The 20,007-nt window shown below is 38.2% G+C and overlaps 1 protein-coding gene across 16 annotated transcripts in view; it reads right to left on the bottom strand.

Moving 5' to 3' along the window:
* The window catches only part of COL23A1 (collagen type XXIII alpha 1 chain), a 300,569-nt gene extending 281,789 nt beyond the window's left edge, over nucleotides 1-18,780 (bottom strand). For all 16 annotated transcript variants that reach the window (XM_039349226.1, XM_039349222.1, XM_039349231.1 and 13 more), the window contains exons 1-2: nucleotides 17,981-18,780; nucleotides 8,961-9,030 (exon numbers count right to left, since the gene is read on the bottom strand). In XM_039349226.1, the coding sequence (XP_039205160.1) occupies nucleotides 8,961-9,030; nucleotides 17,981-18,262 (352 nt within the window). In that variant the 5' untranslated portion in view covers nucleotides 18,263-18,780. The remainder of the gene's footprint in view (nucleotides 1-8,960; nucleotides 9,031-17,980) is intronic.
* Between the last annotated feature and the right edge of the window lie 1,227 nt (nucleotides 18,781-20,007).

The following is a 20,007-nucleotide window of genomic DNA, read 5'->3' as shown; positions in this document are numbered from 1 at the left end:
TGCAAGAAAAATCTTGACTAAATCTTTGTGAGTGTTTATAAATCCAGAATGGCATTTTCCCTTTCCACTTATCTTTCTGAGAACATGGAAAATCTGGTTGGTAGGCTAAATATAATTTAGAACTCTGGTGCTGTTTAATGTTATACAGAGAATAGATTCCCCCCCCCAAAAAAGTAGCCATTTTGCCACAAAGGTCCTTGCCCTTCCTTCCAACGGTATGTGGGAAGAATCCAGAGAAAGAAATATTTTGGGAAATATTAAAAAGGCAGAATATATTTCTCCAAAGGAATACTGGAAGGCAGAAACATCTCCCTCCCCCCAGCCAGAAAACTTAGCAGAAACCAGCTTTTAGAAATATAGATGTAATAATCCATTCAGGAAGCTTGGGTCCAGGAAGCTAGAAGCTATGAGATTAGGAAGACAAAGACCTCTAAAATCTACATACCCCATCCAAACTCTAAAAGACATGACCTTTGGGGATATAATAGGATTAATCCACCAATACCAAAAGGACACACTCAGACTCAGGTCAAAGTACATGACACAGGAACAAGAAACAACCTCAAGAGCCCCAGAAGATATAAAAACCCACCACTCCCAGTTACATGTGGTCAGTTTTCCCAGAGCCATGCTTCTGTCTGGCTCTGCTCTTCAATAAATTACAACCTTCTTTCTAAAGCAGTCTCCATTTTGTTTATTCCCAGTTTGGACTGGACCCTGATGAAGATTTTTTCTTTCAAGAGGTACATCTACCATTTAAGAAAAATATGAAATTTTGCCTTGTAAACCAATTACTTGATGACACAGGACATTTTTAACTGGTTTTATCTTCCCCACTGTGATTAGCTGTATAGCCTTTCTGTATTCTCCAGTTTGGAAGCACAGTGGCTCGAGTGGTTGGGATGCTGGGCAGGAGGTTAGCAAGCCTGTGTTCAAGACTCAAGAACTGCCATGGGGCAGGGTTGAGTTCTCATCCTTCACTCCAGCTCCTGCCAGGGACATAAAGGGAGCCCCCAACTGGGCATCCCCAAGGTAACGGTGATGTCACTGCCTCCTTTCAACCCGGAATCTTCTTGGCGCTTCTGACATGAGTGCAAAAATAAATATTGTCCAGTCTCATCTGTAAACTCACTTCTTCCTCTCATTTTTACCTCAATTTTCAAAGCAGAAAAAGGGGAAAGGTTTCTGTGCCAAACAACTCTGGACTTCGAAGAAAAGATGATGCAAGGAAAATAACCCATGGAATCAATTTATTAAGACACAGACAGACAGACAGATAGACAGAGACTGACTTTTAGTACAGTTTTGAAAAGAGATGTTTAGTGAACTTTTAGTAAGACTTGGCAGAGAAGTGAGATATTATTTAATTTTTAGAGAGCATCCCAAAATGGAAACATTTGTCATTATTGCTAGGACCAAAGAATTGCTGAAAGATGAATTTCCTATTTCCTTCAGTGTCCCCTTCTGACAACCAAAAAGCCTCTTCGAGGATTGCAGGACTATCCTTAATGAAGTGTCACAAAAGTGCTTTTTCAAAAGCAACTGAACTTTTTTTGTTTTTTTCCTTGAAGACGTTTGGCTTCTCATCCAAGAAGCTTCTTCAGTTCTGACTGCATGATTGGGGGTAGGTGTCAACGCTGTAACAATGGGTGTTCCTGCTCTGACAACTCAAGGAAATTGCAGCCATTTTCCCTTTGCTTTTAACATGCTTTTTCTTCTGTTTAGAGATCAGGTGTTGAAGGGGGGATGGCGTGAATGTTTGAGCTCAGCTAGCCATAATAATAATGCAGCTCTGTGGGAACTCAAGGACACAAACCAATAACGTTTTGGCAGGTTGAGGAGCTGGGAAGAGAGCCCACGCTCTGGGCTAATTGGAGAATTTGAATTATGACTGCTTAGTGGGGGTGGGACTTGCAACTTGTTACTTTGTTTCTGGGGGAAGGAAATCTAGTTTTGGGTACAACTATGTAGTGCCGATACTTTGTTTCCTGAATAAAATGCTCTTTAAGGAAGAATTCTTGCCTTGAAGTTCTTTAATGGGTTTCATCTATTGGAACCATGACACAGGTGGGGGAGTGAAGTATAGAAGGATTTATATTCCTTGCAATCTTATAAATCTTTCCATTTCCCCCCAACATTTGGTTAGAATTGAAGAAGCTTCTTGGATGAGAAGCCAAACGTCTTCAAGAAAAAAGCAAAATCCAGTTGCCTTTTAAAAAAGCACATTTGGGACAAGCTTATGAATACCTTTTTAAACTTAAAATCTATATCCACATAGAGAAATTAGAGAATAGGTAGATTAGAGAATAGTTACCACTGCAATTTATATATTTTTTCAACTGACCACATCAGGGGGCATTGTAGACAATGAATGTTAACTAAATATTTTCAGAATCCCTTGCAAATGTATACCTGCTTTTCTATTAAAATTTATTAGAATCCACTACAAGCAAACAAAGCAACAGATCCAAGTACTCCAATTACAAAAAGGTCACAGATTGCTACATGTTCAGAAGTACTTCTCATTTTTCTGCAAGAAGTTGCATGTATGGAATATTATTTTATTTATTTTGGAGACCGCATTGCAACCCAGTATAAAACTATCCTTTGTTTAGTGAAAGAAATCTGCCAACAGAAAAGGATATAGGGACACAACCCATGAGATAGATCTTCCAAATATAAGTAAAATTGGCCCAGGCCATTTTGTATTGAACACAATGATGACAAAATGAATTATACACTGTGAAGTCTTGGCACAGGTACCAACCTTTAATGTTTATGTTGCAATCTCAGATACAAGTTTGCAAGGTGCAAAGTTTGCATTGCAACTTCACAACATAATTTACATCATTTGTCTATCAACCTCTGAAGAGACCCGGGTGTAAAGCAGTCTGGAGATTGTTATGTGGATATGTGTAAAATAGTATTATGTTCTTTGAAGGCACTGAAATGCTTATTTAAAAAAAAATCCAAATCTTTATAGGGACCAATAGCTATGTGGTGTCTAGAATGAATATTTAGCAACCAAATTTGAAATCAGTGAATCAGAGAACTGGAAGAATTTAGCATCCTTTAATATACAATTATTTTAAACCAAAGAGAGTCCGAGTCAACATGAAGTCTTAATAATGTTTTAGTAAAGATATAAAGTACTTATGGTTATTTTGAAAACAGTGCACTCCTAATCAGAACATGATCAAAGATGCATTTCAGTAGAACAGAGATCTGAAAGTGATCTAAGTAGATTAATTACTATATAAAGAACATTAAAGAAAGTTAGCAATAAACCAGCTAAAGAACATAAAAATAAGCCTTTTATAGTTGTGGAACTATTCTTCATTTAAGAGAATTAACATAAATATCTTAATCAAGCATTTCAGATCCTGATAATGAGATTTATCTTAATACTTTGCATAATTTAATTTCTACGGTATTCATGAAATAATATTAGCCCCCTCTAGTGGTCAAAAACACCGAAGGGTGTGCAAACATGTTAATCTTGGGTGAATTGCCAAGACAAAACATTGTATTACTGTTAAGTGGACATTTCCAAAATCACTTTAGGGAAGTACGAATGGTATATTCCTTACAGAATTTTGGTGCAATTGCATTAACATGCAACAATACTTAATTTCCCTAAGACTCCAATTCTATATATCTGACCCAAAGTCCCTTTCTTCATAGTGAGACTGCCAAATATGATTAGATGGCATACCTCATAAATCACTTATAGTTGGATTGTGCTAGATTTTGCTCTTTGACAATTTTCTATGAAGCAAATTTCCTACAGATTTTATAGCCTCATTTTCAAATTTATTCACATAAATTCCCTGACATATTCAGTATGCTGTTGTACAATCACTGCTCAGAACAAGTCAGCCAATAGCTGAGGAGAAAGAATGGCAGTTCACTCTATCTAAGAATAGCAACTAATTACCAAAGGTATGGCTTCCCCATCAGCCCTTCATGAATTCACAAATAGCAGAAAGAAGGGAAAGAGCATAAAATATTAAAGAAAAAATCTCTAGCATTCATTTCCTTAAAAACACACAACCACATATTTAGGGAGGAGTTATGGCTGTGTGTCTTACAGTTGCAAAACATTAAATTTAAATCAGTAATGTGTAGTATTTGGTGATCTCTGAGCTTGGTTGTTTGCTTGCAGACAATTCACTATCCAATTAGGTAACATTGTTATTCTTCATGCCAAGCTTGGTCTAAAGATCCAACAGTTTCCTAATTGAAATGGTGGTTGAGTCTGTTCTTATGTTGTGACATTAAATTTTCATCCTGTATTCTGACTGCTAGTTGATGTTCATGGATTCACTCTGCTAATCTTCTGCCTATCTGTTCTACATAATGGCTGTTATAATCTTTACACTGTATGTTGTAGATGACTCCTGTTTTTTTATTCTTGGGCTACTGGGCCAAATCCAAAATTCTAGAAGCTTGGTGTTCAGACAAATCAGCCATCAATAATCAGAGATAAGCCATATTTACAAAGCATTCAAAAGACACAATAAAAAAGCTAAGAAGGAAATAAAAGGATTAGAACAGATTGTCTCCAGCAGCCAATTCTCTGATAAGGAATTAACAATAAACAACCATGCAGAAAACATCACTCCAATCAAGTAACTACCAAAGAGAAAACCTGTCAGCTTTGTAAGCTAGACCAGATAGAAAGTATAGTGAGGTAAATTAATTCTGGTTGCATTAACAGAATCTTTAAAGAATACTTCTACCTCCTACCTTTTACATCCCAAGAAACTAGGGAAGGTCTCTTCTGAGCCACTTGCTCTGCTCACATTCCTGCTGTGGGCCATGTTGCCTTCTATCTCATTGCACCTTGGCTATGTCTCTTCCCCCTGTCTCCCAAGGCCATTCCCAGTACTAATACACAACCATTTTGTTATCAAAATTGGCAACTATTGTATATAAAAATGGAATAAATTCCACACTGAGTCACACTGATGGTGTTACGTACCATAGTTGGGTAATAAAATGTCTGCAAGCAAGCAATCAAGCTCAGAGAGCACTAAGCATTGTTCAGTCTTGAGCTACACATATTCTTGCCTACTGAGGTCAATAATGATTGCTTACTTACTAGGGAAGAAAAACAGCTTTATAATGTATACATTATCAACAGATTTTAATCTAATACATTTATACAACAATTAGATTGTGGTTATACATTTCTTGACCAGGATTTCAGAACCAGATGGATAGTTCCACATGTCCAAATGACCTTTGAGCTTTCCTTTTTAAACAACAGTCATTATGCAATAAGTGTTTTTGAAACTAAAGGTATTTTTTTAAATAATAATAATACTGCCTAGGACTGCTTCAAAAGTCTTCCAAGAATGCCTTTGTTAAAAGTTACACTACAATCCTTAGTTGAGACACCTGCCAGTTCCTACTTAATAACTCATGTGTCTTGGGTTATGCTAGTAACCAGGACTTCTGGGATAGTTGTTGCTAAGCAATGTGTTCATGTGACATCAGAGTTTATGACTGCATTGCTTAGTGATGGCCAGTTCCAATTACTGTCAGATGAAAAAAACCAGGCCCATATGTGAAGGTTCAGTTAAACTGATTTATTGCTAAAAAAGCTCCGTACAGGAATCTTCTCAGGTAATAGTTAGACCTGCTTGGTGTTAGGTAAAGGGCAATGGAATTCAAGGGAAATTGGACTTCATCTGTTTGTGGCTATATAGAGATTCTAGGCTGATCCCTCTTTTAACTCCACCCCCTGGCTCTGCCATTCCTCCTACAATTACTATTATAGCCCAAGGACTATATGTATGGCCATGGGAGTATGCAGCTGAAAGTGGCTGTCCTATATTTTCCCTGAATCTTGCTTGTCAAGGTAATAATTTAATAGCTAACCAGCTTGTATAATGTGAGATGTATGGTGTAATGATGGGAATGACTCAGCAGGGTCTATATCCCTTTAAGAGCCAGCTGAGTCTGTGTCCCTTTAAGAGCCTTTGTATAAAAGGGAAGGCTCTGCTGCTGTGTTCTCTCTCTTTTGTTTTTCCTGCTGTAACTGATGTGTGTTGGAGCCTGCTGTATTAGCACGTGTGTATATTGTTCCTGGTGTATGATATAGCAGATACTGTAAGATAAACCACCATTTAATATAGACCACTGTTTACTGTGTTTATTCCTGGGTTATCTTAGTGCAATAAGACTCTGCATGCTCTGACATTGCTCTCCAACAGCCCATTTAGTATTATAAAGTACTTCATGCTTTTCACTGTAGGAACTTGGACTGGGAAAATATGGTAGGGAAAAACCTTTCCTATCCCAGAACCACAGTTCTGATCCAAACCTTTCCCTATGCAGCAATACTTGAATTTGATATGAAGAGATCTTCATCACAGACATCCCAATTTCTGATTGAGTTTGATTCTGAGCACAATAGAGAATAAATGGAGAAATAAATAAGGCAAATAAAACAAATGGCAATGGAGAATGAAAGAATCAGGAGAGAAGAAAGCAAAATATTAAACCATACTATAACATTTCTCTCAAAACTGCCATACAGAAGACAGGTGGAGACGCAGAGTTGGACCATGAAAGGTAAGCAAGAAAGAGGATTTGATTTGCAAAGGGAAAGTTCTCATTGGGCAACCTGTTAATTTTCAGCTGGTGCCACATAATGTTGATATGCTTAAAGGCATAACTTTGGGGCCAGGATTTTTTGCATTTTAAAAAATCTGCAGCATGCCAACTTCCTCTTTTAAAAATTACAGTAAAGTAAAAGTACCACTTTGTCTCGCTTTCGTTAATGTATCTAGAGCTCATTTTTTTTTAAAAAAAAATAATGATAAATTTGATGCTTTGCTTAAATGTTATGTCCACCTTTGCTTGGCAAAAAAGTGTTATATTGTGTTTCTTATCATAGCCACTTAGTCCACAGAAAAATCTACCTAGTGGCAATTTTGAAAGTTTCCCAAATTCAATATGCATTCATAACTCCAAAACATTGGGGACTTCAGACACTGGCATCGACTGACTATAAATGTTAACTATATTTCAGTGACTTCATAATCAAGAATCATAGTTACAGTATACAGGTAGTCCTCGACTTACAAAATTGAGCCCAATTGAGCCCAAAATGTATGTGGCTAAATGAAACATTTGTTAAGTGAGGTTTGCTCCATTTTATGACTTTTCATGTGACAATTGTTAATTGAATCACTGCAGCTATTAAGTTAATAACTCTGTTGTTAAGTTAATCTAGCTGCCCCACTGATTTTGCTTGTCAGAAGATCACAAAAGGTGATTACATGACGCTGGGACATGGCAACCATCATAAATATGAGTCAGTTGCCAAGCATCCAAATGTTGATCATGTGGCCATGGGAATTCTGCAACAGTCATAAGTGTGAAAAATGGTCATAAGTCATTTTTTTCAGTGCAGTTGTAACTTCAAACAGTCATTAAATGAACTGTTGTAAGTCAAAGACTATCTGTATTTTATTTTTTAAGAATAGAAATCATGAAAAATCATCAAAATCTCAAGCCTACAATAAAGTGTACAAGTTTTTTCCTACGGGGAGTTTCACTTCATTTATTTATTTTATATTGGGGTTCTGAAGATGCAGCTGGCAATGCTGTGAAATAACCTATGAAACAAGGCCAACATTAACATGAAAAAAATAGATTGGCTAAACCTCAAGAAAGCTTAACATACACATTTTTCACTTGCCGAGAACAACAACAACAAAAAAAACATTCTGGCAAAAGTCTGGATTTTGCCTCTGAATTTGGGAAGCACAAGATGGCTCTACCCAAGTCAGAAAGAGCATTGACTTAAACCTAATAAAAATCTTCAAACTATTGTCTTTGCTCCAAGAACCAAAACACACACTTAAAAATTAGGCAGGCTTCCCTGTTTTCATTAACTTATATTTTGACATACTAGAAATAATTTTAGGTTAATGTATCAATAAATCTATAGTAACCTGCTTGGAAAAGATCAGTCAAGATAAGTTTAAAGACTACTATCAATTTATTTGCTAGTAGTTACTACAGTAAAAGAACTACAATTATATTATGTTTAAAAACAATTAGAAATCTAACAAAACTATTATACATAATTTAAAGATAAAAAGAGGGTAAAATAATGTTATCTTTTTCAGGATTTCAAAAACAACCTGCAAAGTTTACATGTACTAATGTTAGCAGAATTTCAGTTTACAGTCTTTTGATTGCTTCTAAACACTGGGCCCCACAAGGTTTTCATTAGAAAATAATATCAGATCCAAGTATATGTACGATGACTTTGGTTTCTGTGCAAAACAAAAATGTCCATTTGGAAACACTTCACCTCAACCTTTACAAAAATGACCCCATTCATGTGACTTTTCAAATACAAGATGCCGTGTTCCGTTTTGTTTCAAATGTGATCAGCAATATACTGTATATAGAAAGAAACAAGCAAATACTTGCATATTTTGCTCATACTGAAATCATTAGACATTTATTAACCGGATCTTACTAAATTTTACCCAAAGCAGTTGAACAAAAGCTAACAAAATTCTTTAATGTTTCATCTGATAAATTATCTTTGGAATAAATTTACAGATAAAGGTTTTTAAACAACCATGCATACTGAAGGTACTTACTCATCCAGCAAAGGGTGCTTTGGGGTAAAAAATTAAGAAAGATTTGTTCTAACAAGGAATAATTTATTTTGTTATGAAAACACTCAGATACTTCAAAACTAGAAACCAATCAATTTAATTGTATTGACTATTCACTTTTGCACCTGCAGAATTAAAAACAAAATCAAACAGAAAACTCCTGCCCATACAACAAAAACTACTTGTAAATATATTTAAATTAGGATCTCCCCCATCTTTCAAGCAATGCTATGATAGCTATTTATTTCTCACATTCACTTAATAACATAATATATCTACTTTAAAAAATTCTATTTCTTATCCACCTACCTGGTGGGCAATGACATTCAGAGGGTACTTCTCTTGCTGTACGTAATTTGGCTAATCCTTCGTTCAATTTCTGTCAAGAAAGCAAATGTAAAAATAAATCAAAGCTAATGGCCAACAAATGTGATCCATGCTAATGCTAAACATACAAATCCTAGCCATACTGAAGCCAAGTCTCATAAATTTCAATGAGAAAATTAAGGAAATGTTTAGATCTCTTCCACTGGAAATTCCAAGACTTGCTCTGCTTTGATTGGATCACAACAGTATTTAGTTAATATTAAAATAATGGAATACTTCAAGCCAAATAAACTACACGAACCAGCACTCTCTCTTTTTGTTCCTTTCAATTGTTTTATATTTAATATGCAAAATTACTTAGTAATAGTTGAAGAAATCTATTCTTAACCATTCATCACACTTTTTCCCCTAGAGACTCTGTAAAATCATTGACCGAGACCCAAATAAAGCAATGGTATCTATATATGCATACCATATACCGAGGTGGCGCAGCAGTTAGGGTGCAGTACTGCAGGCCACTTTAGCTGACTGTGTTCAGCAGGTCAGCGGTTCAAATCTCACCGGCTCAAGGTTGACGCAGCCTTCCATCCTTCCGGGGTAGGTAAAATGAGGACCCAGATTGTTGGGGGCAATGTAAATATATATATACATTGCTTACTGGTGTACACCGCTTAGAGAGTGCTTGCACTTAAAGCGGTATATAAGTCTCATAAATAAATAAATAAATGCACAAAAATGGTATGCATTTTTTAAACTAAAGGAGTTACCTTTATAGAGGATTGTCTGTTTGTAGATAGGATTATGCAGTTTTCACTTTTAAAAAAGGAAGAAGCTAGAAAACAAAGCTGCACAGTTGAATTTAGAATACTTGTTTCTATTCACTTTTGAGGATCTATGTAGCATTGTAGATGAGAAGTAAGCATCAAACCAAATAAAACAAATAAGAGAAGGGGAGAGACGCTGAAAACTAGAAATATTCATGCCAAATTGAAATTATGCAATTATTGACATTTCAGCAGCTCATGAAAGTTAATTTATAACTTCCTGGTGCACTACCTCATGTCTATTCAGGCACAGGAAAGGAGTTGGGACAAATTACTCAATCTCTTCCTCCCATTTTCTAATGAATTACCAAAAGAACATATTCCTATTGTGGTAGGAATACCAATGCAGCTTTTCTAGCTTGTACTACAACCCCCCGAAAACTTCATTTCCAGTTTTAGAACGAAGATTCTGGGCGTATTTGAAGAAGCAAAGTCATTGTAAAAATAAATATCATATCCCTATGATACTATTGAAAACTAGATGAGACATTATTCATCCATTATAATGGTGGCTCAGCTCTCTAGAATGAAGCAGTTAGGCTAGAAGATTTAGAAAATTACAAAAGGAAGCTCTACTTATATATTTAATGCAGCTCTGAAATATGCCGACACATGCATTATGGATTGATGAAGTTGCTCCAGTGGATTGGTAGGGAATCCAATTTATACAATGTACTTTAGAACTGGGCAAATCCTTCCAAAAGGTGCTCCTGAAGACAAGGGAACACTTCTTTTGGGTTGTGGATTCAAGCTGTTTCTGCCTATATGCACAGTCAGTCACCTCCCTGCCTTTTTCCCAGCAAAGAAAAGTGACTTTGCATGCAGAACATGCAGGAACGTCTGGAAACGGCACCCACAGTACTTGTGCAGGCTTGGAAAAAGATACAGCTGCTTTAACTATTGTATTTGAAAAGTGGAGCTTCGTATATGTTCCTCTCCTGCATCCAGAAGCATCTTCTCTAATATACAATAAAGTTACCATTTTTTTCCGTTTAGGACTAAGGCTGAGAAGTCAAAGAAGAGAAAAACACAACAAACAGCACTTAAAAAAAAATAACAAGTTGTTCTTGCCCCTAAGCATTTTCCAAGGCAAATTCATTTGAGAGCTTTCTAACTGAGGAATGTCACCTAGAGACGTGCTCTTGGGACACTTTGTGCAATACAAGAACGAGGTATCACACTCTGATGCCGTCCTTTGGAGCTCTCATCTTTCACTGGCATGCCATCGCTGATGTCTCTGCAATGACATCTATTCTCTTCTTTGGCACTGACCTATGACAGCTAAAAATAACAGCCTGATAATATAGAAAATAGACATTAACATGTTTTTTGCAAAAAGAGCTGCACATTTCTCAAACTTTACTCAGTCCTTCATTGAATGAGATAAATTTAGAGACAATCACTTTGTCTTTACACTAGTCAAATAATACAAATCACCCAGACTTCCTGCTTAAACAGCAGGTGGAAGGTCTTTTGAACAATTGCATCTTATATGCGAGCTGCAGTCATTTTTTGGGAAGAGAGAGCTTAATGCATACCTTTGTACTTCACAAGTAGACCTCATGGGGCTGCCCTTGAAGATTGGTCATTCACTATATTTGATTCAGTAACTGGCCTGAATAGTTACAGGAGTACTAAGGTTCACCTATATGACATCTATGTGACATCACTACTGCCAGATGCAGCAATGATTGCCAGGTAGCTCCAAATGCAGTTCAAAGTGCAGGTTATCACCTTTAAACCCATGCAGTTTAAGGCATAGGTGTCAAACTCGCCGTGTCACGATGTATCGCAACTTTTTTTGCATTGCCGTAGCTGGGGTGGGCGCAGCTTCTGCATAATGAAACCGGCCTGTTGGCTGGCAGTTTGACACCTCTGGTTTAAGGCTTTAAGGGTTGAAGATTGCCTTCTCTGAGATGAATATTCTTCTTTGGCGTGGTCTGTCAGAAAAGGCTTGTTGAGGGTCTCAAATCTGATAAAATGTCATCTACAAGGAACCTGTGCTACATTGTAAATATATGAAATTTGTTTTTCAAACTATATATTATAGGCTAAAAAGACATCTCCATGTGTTAATCACACCATGTGTTATAAAAAGATCCATCACATAAGTGAGCATAGAACTTTCGCAAGAAGATAGAGATCAAATTACATGAGTCAAAAATTCCAATAAATACAAAGAGTATTCCAAGGTCTCTATATAAGAATTAGGCTAGAAGCAAATGGTAAGATAGAGAAAAAAGATGATGATGATGTTGATGATGATAAGATAGCAGCAATATGATTTTCAATAGAAACAAATGTGAAGTCTTATATTTGGGTAGAAAAAAGCCTATATAAATATAAGGTGTAGGGGAAATATCATATTCAAAAAGAATCTGTATCTTACTAGATCATAAAATATAAGCCAACTGTTATTATATATCTGCAGAAGAAAAAATATGCACTCCTAGACTGCATCAACAGTAGGATTACAGTAATGTTAATGATAATCACTGTATCTATTCAGCATTGATGCATTCAGTTTTGAGCATCATATTTTACGAATGTGGAAAAACTGGAGTATGCCTAGAGGAAAGCAACAAAGATGATAAGGAGTCAAGGATGAACATTACACAAGAACAGTTGGATAGTTTAGCTTGGAGAAGATAAACATGCAGGAAGGCATGAAACTTGATTTTAGGTGTTTGAACCTGTTTTGTCATGATACAGGTTTTCTTTCTCTGGAGGAAGAAGGCCATGTATCAGAACTGGAGAGGTGATTCCTACACTGAACGGGAAGATGGAATTAAATACCCAAAGTTTCTTTCAGCCTTACAGTCTATAGCACTATGAACTTCCTTTTAAAACCCAATACTTTACTCAGGTTAGGAATTCATAATAATCCAGTCAACAGGTTATCCAGCTTGTCCTTGAATATATTCGGTGAATATGAGCACCACCTCCCTTGATAATTAGCTCTCCACAGTCAAGTTGCTTTCCTCCTCTAACCCAAGATCATTCTTCTGTGTCATTCTTTGGGGATGATGGAAATAGGTCCTTTCTTCTGATGGAAGTTTTTAAAGATAGCTATTTTTCCCCTTAATTGGCATGCTATTCAGCCCACATAGTTTCCCAATCCAGAATGTTCTTGAGCACTTTATCAAATGCTTATTGAAATCAAGATCCTTTATGTCCATGTGCAATCCAATCTTGAATGTTATAAGTCTAAAAGAAATGTCAGCTGCACAAGACGTATTCTTGACTAATCCATACTGGCTTTTGATAATCACCGCATTATTATCAAGGTATCTGCAGAATGATTGTTTTATCATCTGTTCTCAAATCTTCCCAGGTATTGATATAAAACTAATTGTTTCAAGTTGTAGAGGGCCATAGAAATGACCTTGGAGAATCTATGTGGTAAGCATATTTTAGGACCGGAAAACAAAGTTTTAGGGAAAACGTAGGCAGGCTTTCAAGATTCTGTTACTATAGTCTATATTAATAGAGCTCCAGTCACCATTAGTCTGTTTCCTGATCTGACTAACTTGAAGGGTTGGTAATAGTTTCCTGAATCCTCCTTTTCCCATTTTTGAAGTCATGATTTCCTGTGACATTGCCTTCTTTTTATTGTCTATCACGGTATTTCTCAACCATGGCAACTTGAAGATATGTGGATTTCAACTCCCAGGATTCCTCAGCCACCATGATGGATGGGAAATTCTAGAAGTTGAAGTCCACATCATTTCAAGCTGCTAAAATTGAGAACCATTTTGGCTATTTGCTGGGATTTCTTAAAACTAATACATAAAAATTCAGCCAGACCATTCCTGTGTCTGGAATTCTATAGTACAATGTTCCTATAGTATGGTAGGATGTAAATGTCCCAAAGATGCTTTTTCACAAGGCAACTGGACTTTCTTGTTTTTCTTTGAAGACGTTTCACTTCTCATCCAAGAAGCTTCTTCAGCTCTGACTGGATGGTATGGAATGGAAGGATTTGACTAGCTGTCTGCAAGGAGTTTAAATCCTTCCATTCCCCACCATCCAGGCAGAGCTGAAGAAGCTTCTTGGATGAGAAGCGAAAAAAGAAAACAAAGTCCAGTTGCCCCGTGAAAGAGCATCTTTGGGACAACTATGACCTGGATGACTGAGAATATCCATAGTCTTGTAGGATGTAAATCATGCAGCTCTGGAGATTTAAACTCCTTCAGAATAAACTGATATGTCCTGACCATCTCTCTCTCTCTCAGTCTCAAGCTTCAGTCCCACCCCTTCATTCTGCCTGGTACAATAAATGTGTTCTTGTTGAGAAAACCTGAATCAGAATAGGAATTGAGTAGTTTCACCTTTGTATTACATTGTGTGCTAGCATGTTGCCATTTTCACTGAGCAACTGGTATAAATCTTTTCTCTTTTATTTTGAATGTATCTGAAGAACCTTTTGTTGTTTATCATCATTCACCAACTTCAACTTATTCTGAGTTTTAGCCTACCTGACACCATCTTAACAATTATGAATTTTGTCTATTTTTAGCCTTTTTTAAACTCTCCGTATGTGTCCTTTTTGGTTTCAGACCTTCATTAACTAAAACTTGATTCTCTGATGAATAAATGCAATAATCCCCATATTCTTCTTTGTATGCCAGTTTTAAAAAAAATAGAAACGTCAAAGCATTCCAATCCTGTAGTCATTCAGAAAAAGAAAATAAACACAGCAGGAAACCTAATAAATATAAGATTTATACCAATGGTTCATTGATTTAGCATTACTGTATGTCCAAACCAATCCAGATTTTTAAAAGTTCAGTGACTAAGAAACTATTCTCAATCATAAACAAAAATGAAATCCAAATTATATCTGGATAGGTTTGCAATTTCCAACTAAATGAGAAAAATAAATCTACCATCTTTCTTTGAGTATTTGTGTAGCATCCACTGTTGTATTAGAATTTCCTTTTTTTCAAAACAACTATTTCAAGAAGGGATTTTTCATTGCAATATCACTTCATTAAGTTGCAATTATACTATTACATTACAGTAGTATTTTTCTGTTTCTGTTGGCTTGTGTTCCTCTATTTCTAAATTGCAAGCCAGTAAAGTTGGACTGAACTAATCATATTGTATAGACTGGCTACAAGATTCAAAACACTGGAAGGAAAGTGCTATTTATAGCTGGAGAGTGTATTCCGGGATATCTTATAAGTTATCCTGTGACAGTTAAAGAGGTCATGAAGAACTGTATCTGAGACTAATTGAACAATTACCTTATTTGAATGCTCTATCAGTAACACAGCAAACTTAAGAATCAAAGGGTATATTTATTCATATCCTTTGGAACTACAGTATCTATGTTTTGTTTATAATTAATTTTGTAGTTCTGCGGAAATTTTGTTTTTAAAATCAAATTTAAGCTCCCTGTTATTCTTTTCTTGGCTATTCACAACCAACATTAAGTGGAGTTAGACAGCATATAGATGTTGCTGTCAGATTCTGTCCTGGTTTTGTTTAAATGTTAAGCAATTTCATGCCAATTTTCCAGTCTTGGAGATATAACTATAGACTGAGAAACACCATAAATTGTTTTCTTCTTTTGGCATGGATTTTGCATCATGTATCTACATCCCACACACTTCTGGTCTTTTAAAGAAAGCAAACTATGGATAATTTGCATAGGATTAGAAAACATACCATGAAAGAGATTCTTAGCCTTTCTAATGCTTCTCCAGAAGTTGGCTGCAAACTGTAAAATCTCATGAGCAAAAAGCCCCAAACACTATAAGCCTGTTAGATAAACTTTATTTACCTATCTATCAATATTTGTAATTTGCCTGAATCCTGAAAGACTCCAGGTGCTAAATCATCAAAACAAACAAAAATCTAGAAACAGAAATAAAGGAAAAACATAGAAATGTGATCCAGTGCAAAACCTTAACCAAACACTCTTAATCAATCAATCAGCTGGGATCAAAGGTTCATTGCAATAAAGTATATAGAACCGATTTTTGAGATGTTAGCAAAGCAGAAGCTTCACATACCTCTGGAAAAAAATAATTCCAGAGAAAAGGGGGCTACCACTGAGAAGGACTACTATTCTGAATAATTCCAGGTATGAATTTTACCTCATATTTTAGAACAGTAGCCATCCTGGTTTATTGCAGAAAAAAAATCAAGACTGAAATCTTAATCCCTTACTATAGCATGCAATGTCAGTTCTCTTTTCAAATGTATAACAAATATCTTTGTTTTTACAGTGTCACAAGCTTCTGTTCTCACTTCACATCAGCAATTATCCTATGAAGAAGCAGAATGAAGTTGTCAATGGTACCTAACATTTTGTTAAGGCACAGAACAAACAACTGGGTACTTAAGAAAGTCCCCTTGGCTTCCCTCTTGTCAAGCTTAACTCCTGGTGACTGTATAGACATGTCCATGTAGTTTTCTTGGCAACTATAAAAAAGTGGTTTGCCACTGCATTTTTCTAGATGATTTTTTCTAATTTTGTCACCTATGCTACAAACCAAAGGAGTTTCTACTGGACTTTTATCCAGTCACACCATGTTTTATTCCACATCAGTCCAGTTCAATGATAGAAAGGGGAATGTCTTAACTATAACAGATAATTAAACTGGGACTAAGATTTGTATGAACACAGTGCCAGTCAAGTCTGTATATTATTTGACAGCCAATCTACAAGATATGGTCCATGATTTGCACATCTTTGCAACCATACTTAACATGATTCATAAATTAAATCAGCTTCAATTTACACTTACTAGGAGGCTCTCTCTTTCCTGGGAAATATTCTTAAAGTACTTTTGATTTTAAGAAAGGTTATTACTGGAGCTTTTCCCAACTCTACACAATATAATTAACAGTAAGTTGGAAATGTTTCATCCATTTATAACAAACCACCTCTTCCTAATCTAAAACCCTCCAGGTATGTCTTGAATTGCAATGCCAACTTGACATTCTGGAAAGTCAACTGATCACTACGTTGAAGACTGTTTTGAGCACTGCTGTCACAGAATTTAAAAACACAAGGTAATGAAGTAATCTAGAAATCCAGATTTCACAAATGTATATTTACAAAAGTATACAACGTTAATTATACCTTTACAGTTTTGTGAGTTTTAGTTTAAAAGAGGTGTGACCTTGACATCCTCAAATTACTTTTGGAACTATAGTGAAGGAAAATTCTGTATGTGTTCAATATATATATATATAATATATATATATATATTACATTCATCCAAGGATGTTGATTAAAATATGAAATAAAACAAAAAACAAAAATGATCCCAGGAAAAGCAAAGGCAACTTATCTCCAAAATGGTACCAGAGACCGCATGAATGCAGTCACTTAGAGTTAACCTCAACTAGAAGATGTCTTCACTTATATAGCATAGAGCTTGCAATCTAGCAATTAAAACAGTGCATCCTGGCAGATAACAGCTGGGTTAAAACCAGACCTGAATTCCCTGCTCAATCATTTAATTCAGAGGATGCTCTAAGGTGAGTCACGCAACATGCTAATGGTTTACTAAATCAATTAAACCGCTGTGGTTCTCACAATATATTAAGCAATGGATTATCTCATTCTAGCTTAGCCGGGAGTGTTGTGACAACAACATGAGCAGGTGTTGAGGATAGGGTTTTCACCAGGTCCCAAGTTCTTTGAGGAAATGTAGGTTAAAAGGTTAAGCGTGGAGTTCCACAATGCAAAACAGCCCACAAGTGTTCTCATTTGGAGACGCCAGAGAGCAGGGTCCCCTCCGCCTGCTTCCAGTACCGAGTAGCTGCCTCGGCCAGTTACACAGAAACGACACCCGATGCCCTGGGAGGCACTTTGAAGACCAACAGCTATGCAGAGTCCCGCCGCTTCAGCAGAACGCAAGCGGCGGCGCCTTCAGATGCCCCCTCAGCCATGGATTAAGAGTGAGGTGCGACGGGGTTCTTCCTGCATTCTCGGATCGAGCCCCGCGCTGTCAGTCAAAAGACGTCCGCAGCCCAGAGCCTGATCCAAACGCCAGCCCGCCTGCCTTCCCGCCTCTCATTTGCAGCCCCTTCCTAAACCCGGTGAGGAAAAGCCGGATTCTTCTTCGAAAGTTTTACTTGAGAGAAGCGAGCGAATAAGGCAGCCTTCGGCCCCGCCCTTGTCCCCTTCGCCTCCACCCCGCCCTTCTCAGCCCTTACCTCCCGGAGAAGGTCGTCCACCTGAGGCTGCAGCGCGGCGAGCAAAGGCTCGGCGGCCAGCTGCTCTCCGGGGCTCCAGGCGCGGCTGGCCAACTCTTCTTCCAGCGCCACCAGTCGCCCCTGCAGCTTGGAAGTCTTGGCGCTGAGGAGAAAGCAGGCACCCACCGAGAGGAGCGAGAAGAGCAGCGAGAGGATAACGGGGCCCCTGCCGACGGCCCCCCAGGCGCAGCGGCCGCCGCTTTGGGGCGCAGCCTCGGGCGCCTTCCCTCGAGGGCCGCTCATCTCGCGCGCGCGCGCGTGCGGTGAGGCCGGTCGAGGCGGCGAGCGCTCAGGTTCTCCTCCGCAGGGAGCGGCGGTTCCTGCGGTCCCCTGGCTGACTGAGCGCTCGTTCGGCGGCGGGCGCGGCAGCAGCTCTTGGCACCCGTTGGCCGAGCGAGCGGGGCAGGAAGTTTGGGAAGCGTGGCCTCTTCCCTAGCATGGCCCTCCAGCTGCGCGGGGCGGGGGCAGGGAGGAGGGTAGGTGGGTGCCTGCCTGTCTCTCTCTTCCCCCCCCCTCAGCCCTCTGGCACTGGGGAGGCGGGGGCGGCGTCCACCACTCGAGGCTCTCCCTCCCCGGGGGATTCCGAAACGGACAGCCGCCCCCCGCGCCTTCGCAGTCTCCTCCCAGCGCGGGCCAGAGGTGCGCCGAGCCCCCCAGCTCAGGAACGGAGAGAGGGCCGGAGGCTGCGAATGGGACACCTTCTCCTCCTTTCTCCCTGCTGCCCGCCCGGAAGGGACGATTCTTCTCCGCTGGTTGCGGTGGGGGGCTCCTCAGTCATCCCATCGGTTTCTCCTGAGGGCGGGCAGCGGCTGCGCTTCAAACCCTCTTCCCGAGTAGTGGATGGAGGTTGATTAGTAGAGCCATGTCAAGTCTTAACAGATGGCATGGAAAGATTGGGGCGTGCGTGTAAATGTGGCATCCCTCGGTGCTATTCCCATTCTCGGTGGCATGCGATATGTTCCACTGAACTTAAGTGGGGTTCACTTCGGAGTTGGCTTTGCTTTGTAGGAGATGGAAGGGATAATTAGTCCAAAAATGAACTATCCATCCAACAAGTTATCTGGAATCCATATGAAGTTGTATCTCCCGATACTTTTCTACTTATATATTATACTAGGGTCTGTGGTCTTTAATTTTCCAATGGCTCCATTCCACCCCAAAGAAAGACACCAGATACAATTTATAACCCTCAACATATAACTTACACATTAAAGAAACCGTGTTATTGTGATGGAATTGTAAGAAGAGTCCAGCATTCTATCTCACACAATGGGTCAGGTTGATTGAATTGGGAAGCTTTTTAAACCTAGACTGGAGGCTGAGAGCTCTCTTCCACTGCCTAGGGTTGCCTATAATTCAGGACACAGCAGACAATCAGTATTCATAGCCATTGATAACCTGATCCTGTATGATCTTCCACAATGTCATTTGCAAATTCTAGTTTAACTGAGTCCCATTTAATATATATATATATTTCATTCAATTCTGAATCTGTGTTCAATTTCAACGGAGGATTTTGAATTCTAAGGTGATGAGAGAAAACCTCATTATCTAAACTGCCTGATTTGATGCACTCCGTGTATTTGTTTCCTTTTGTTCTAAGGTAAAGATTAATTGCTGCACTGAAGCCTTTCTTTGCAAAAGTTTGTCTAGCCCCTAATAATTTTGATTGTCCTTTTTTGCACCTTTCCTAACTCTAAAATAATCCCTTTCAAAGTGTAATGATCAGTGGTCTGAGTGGTAAAATAATTTCCAAGTTTCCAATAATTGAATTTCCCTTTATTGTGGCAGCTGTACAAAGTTACATTTTCATCAAGCTGCCCACTGTGACTGAAAGATCTCTTTCCTGGTGTTACTACTAAGAATACATTAATGTATTGGTGACATTTGGATTTTTTATGTCAAATATATCACTTCACACTTGTTCATACTGAATTCTCTCTCTCTCTCTCTCTCTCTCTCTCTCTCTCTCTCGTATTTATCTATCT

The sequence above is a fragment of the Crotalus tigris genome, unplaced genomic scaffold (assembly GCF_016545835.1).
Source record: "Crotalus tigris isolate CLP2741 ecotype Arizona unplaced genomic scaffold, ASM1654583v1 scf7180000018239.1010054, whole genome shotgun sequence".
In the NCBI taxonomy this organism is placed as follows: Eukaryota; Metazoa; Chordata; class Lepidosauria; order Squamata; family Viperidae; genus Crotalus; species Crotalus tigris.
Note: the sequence above shows the minus strand (reverse complement) of the source record. Positions and strands in the feature narration are given on the sequence as shown.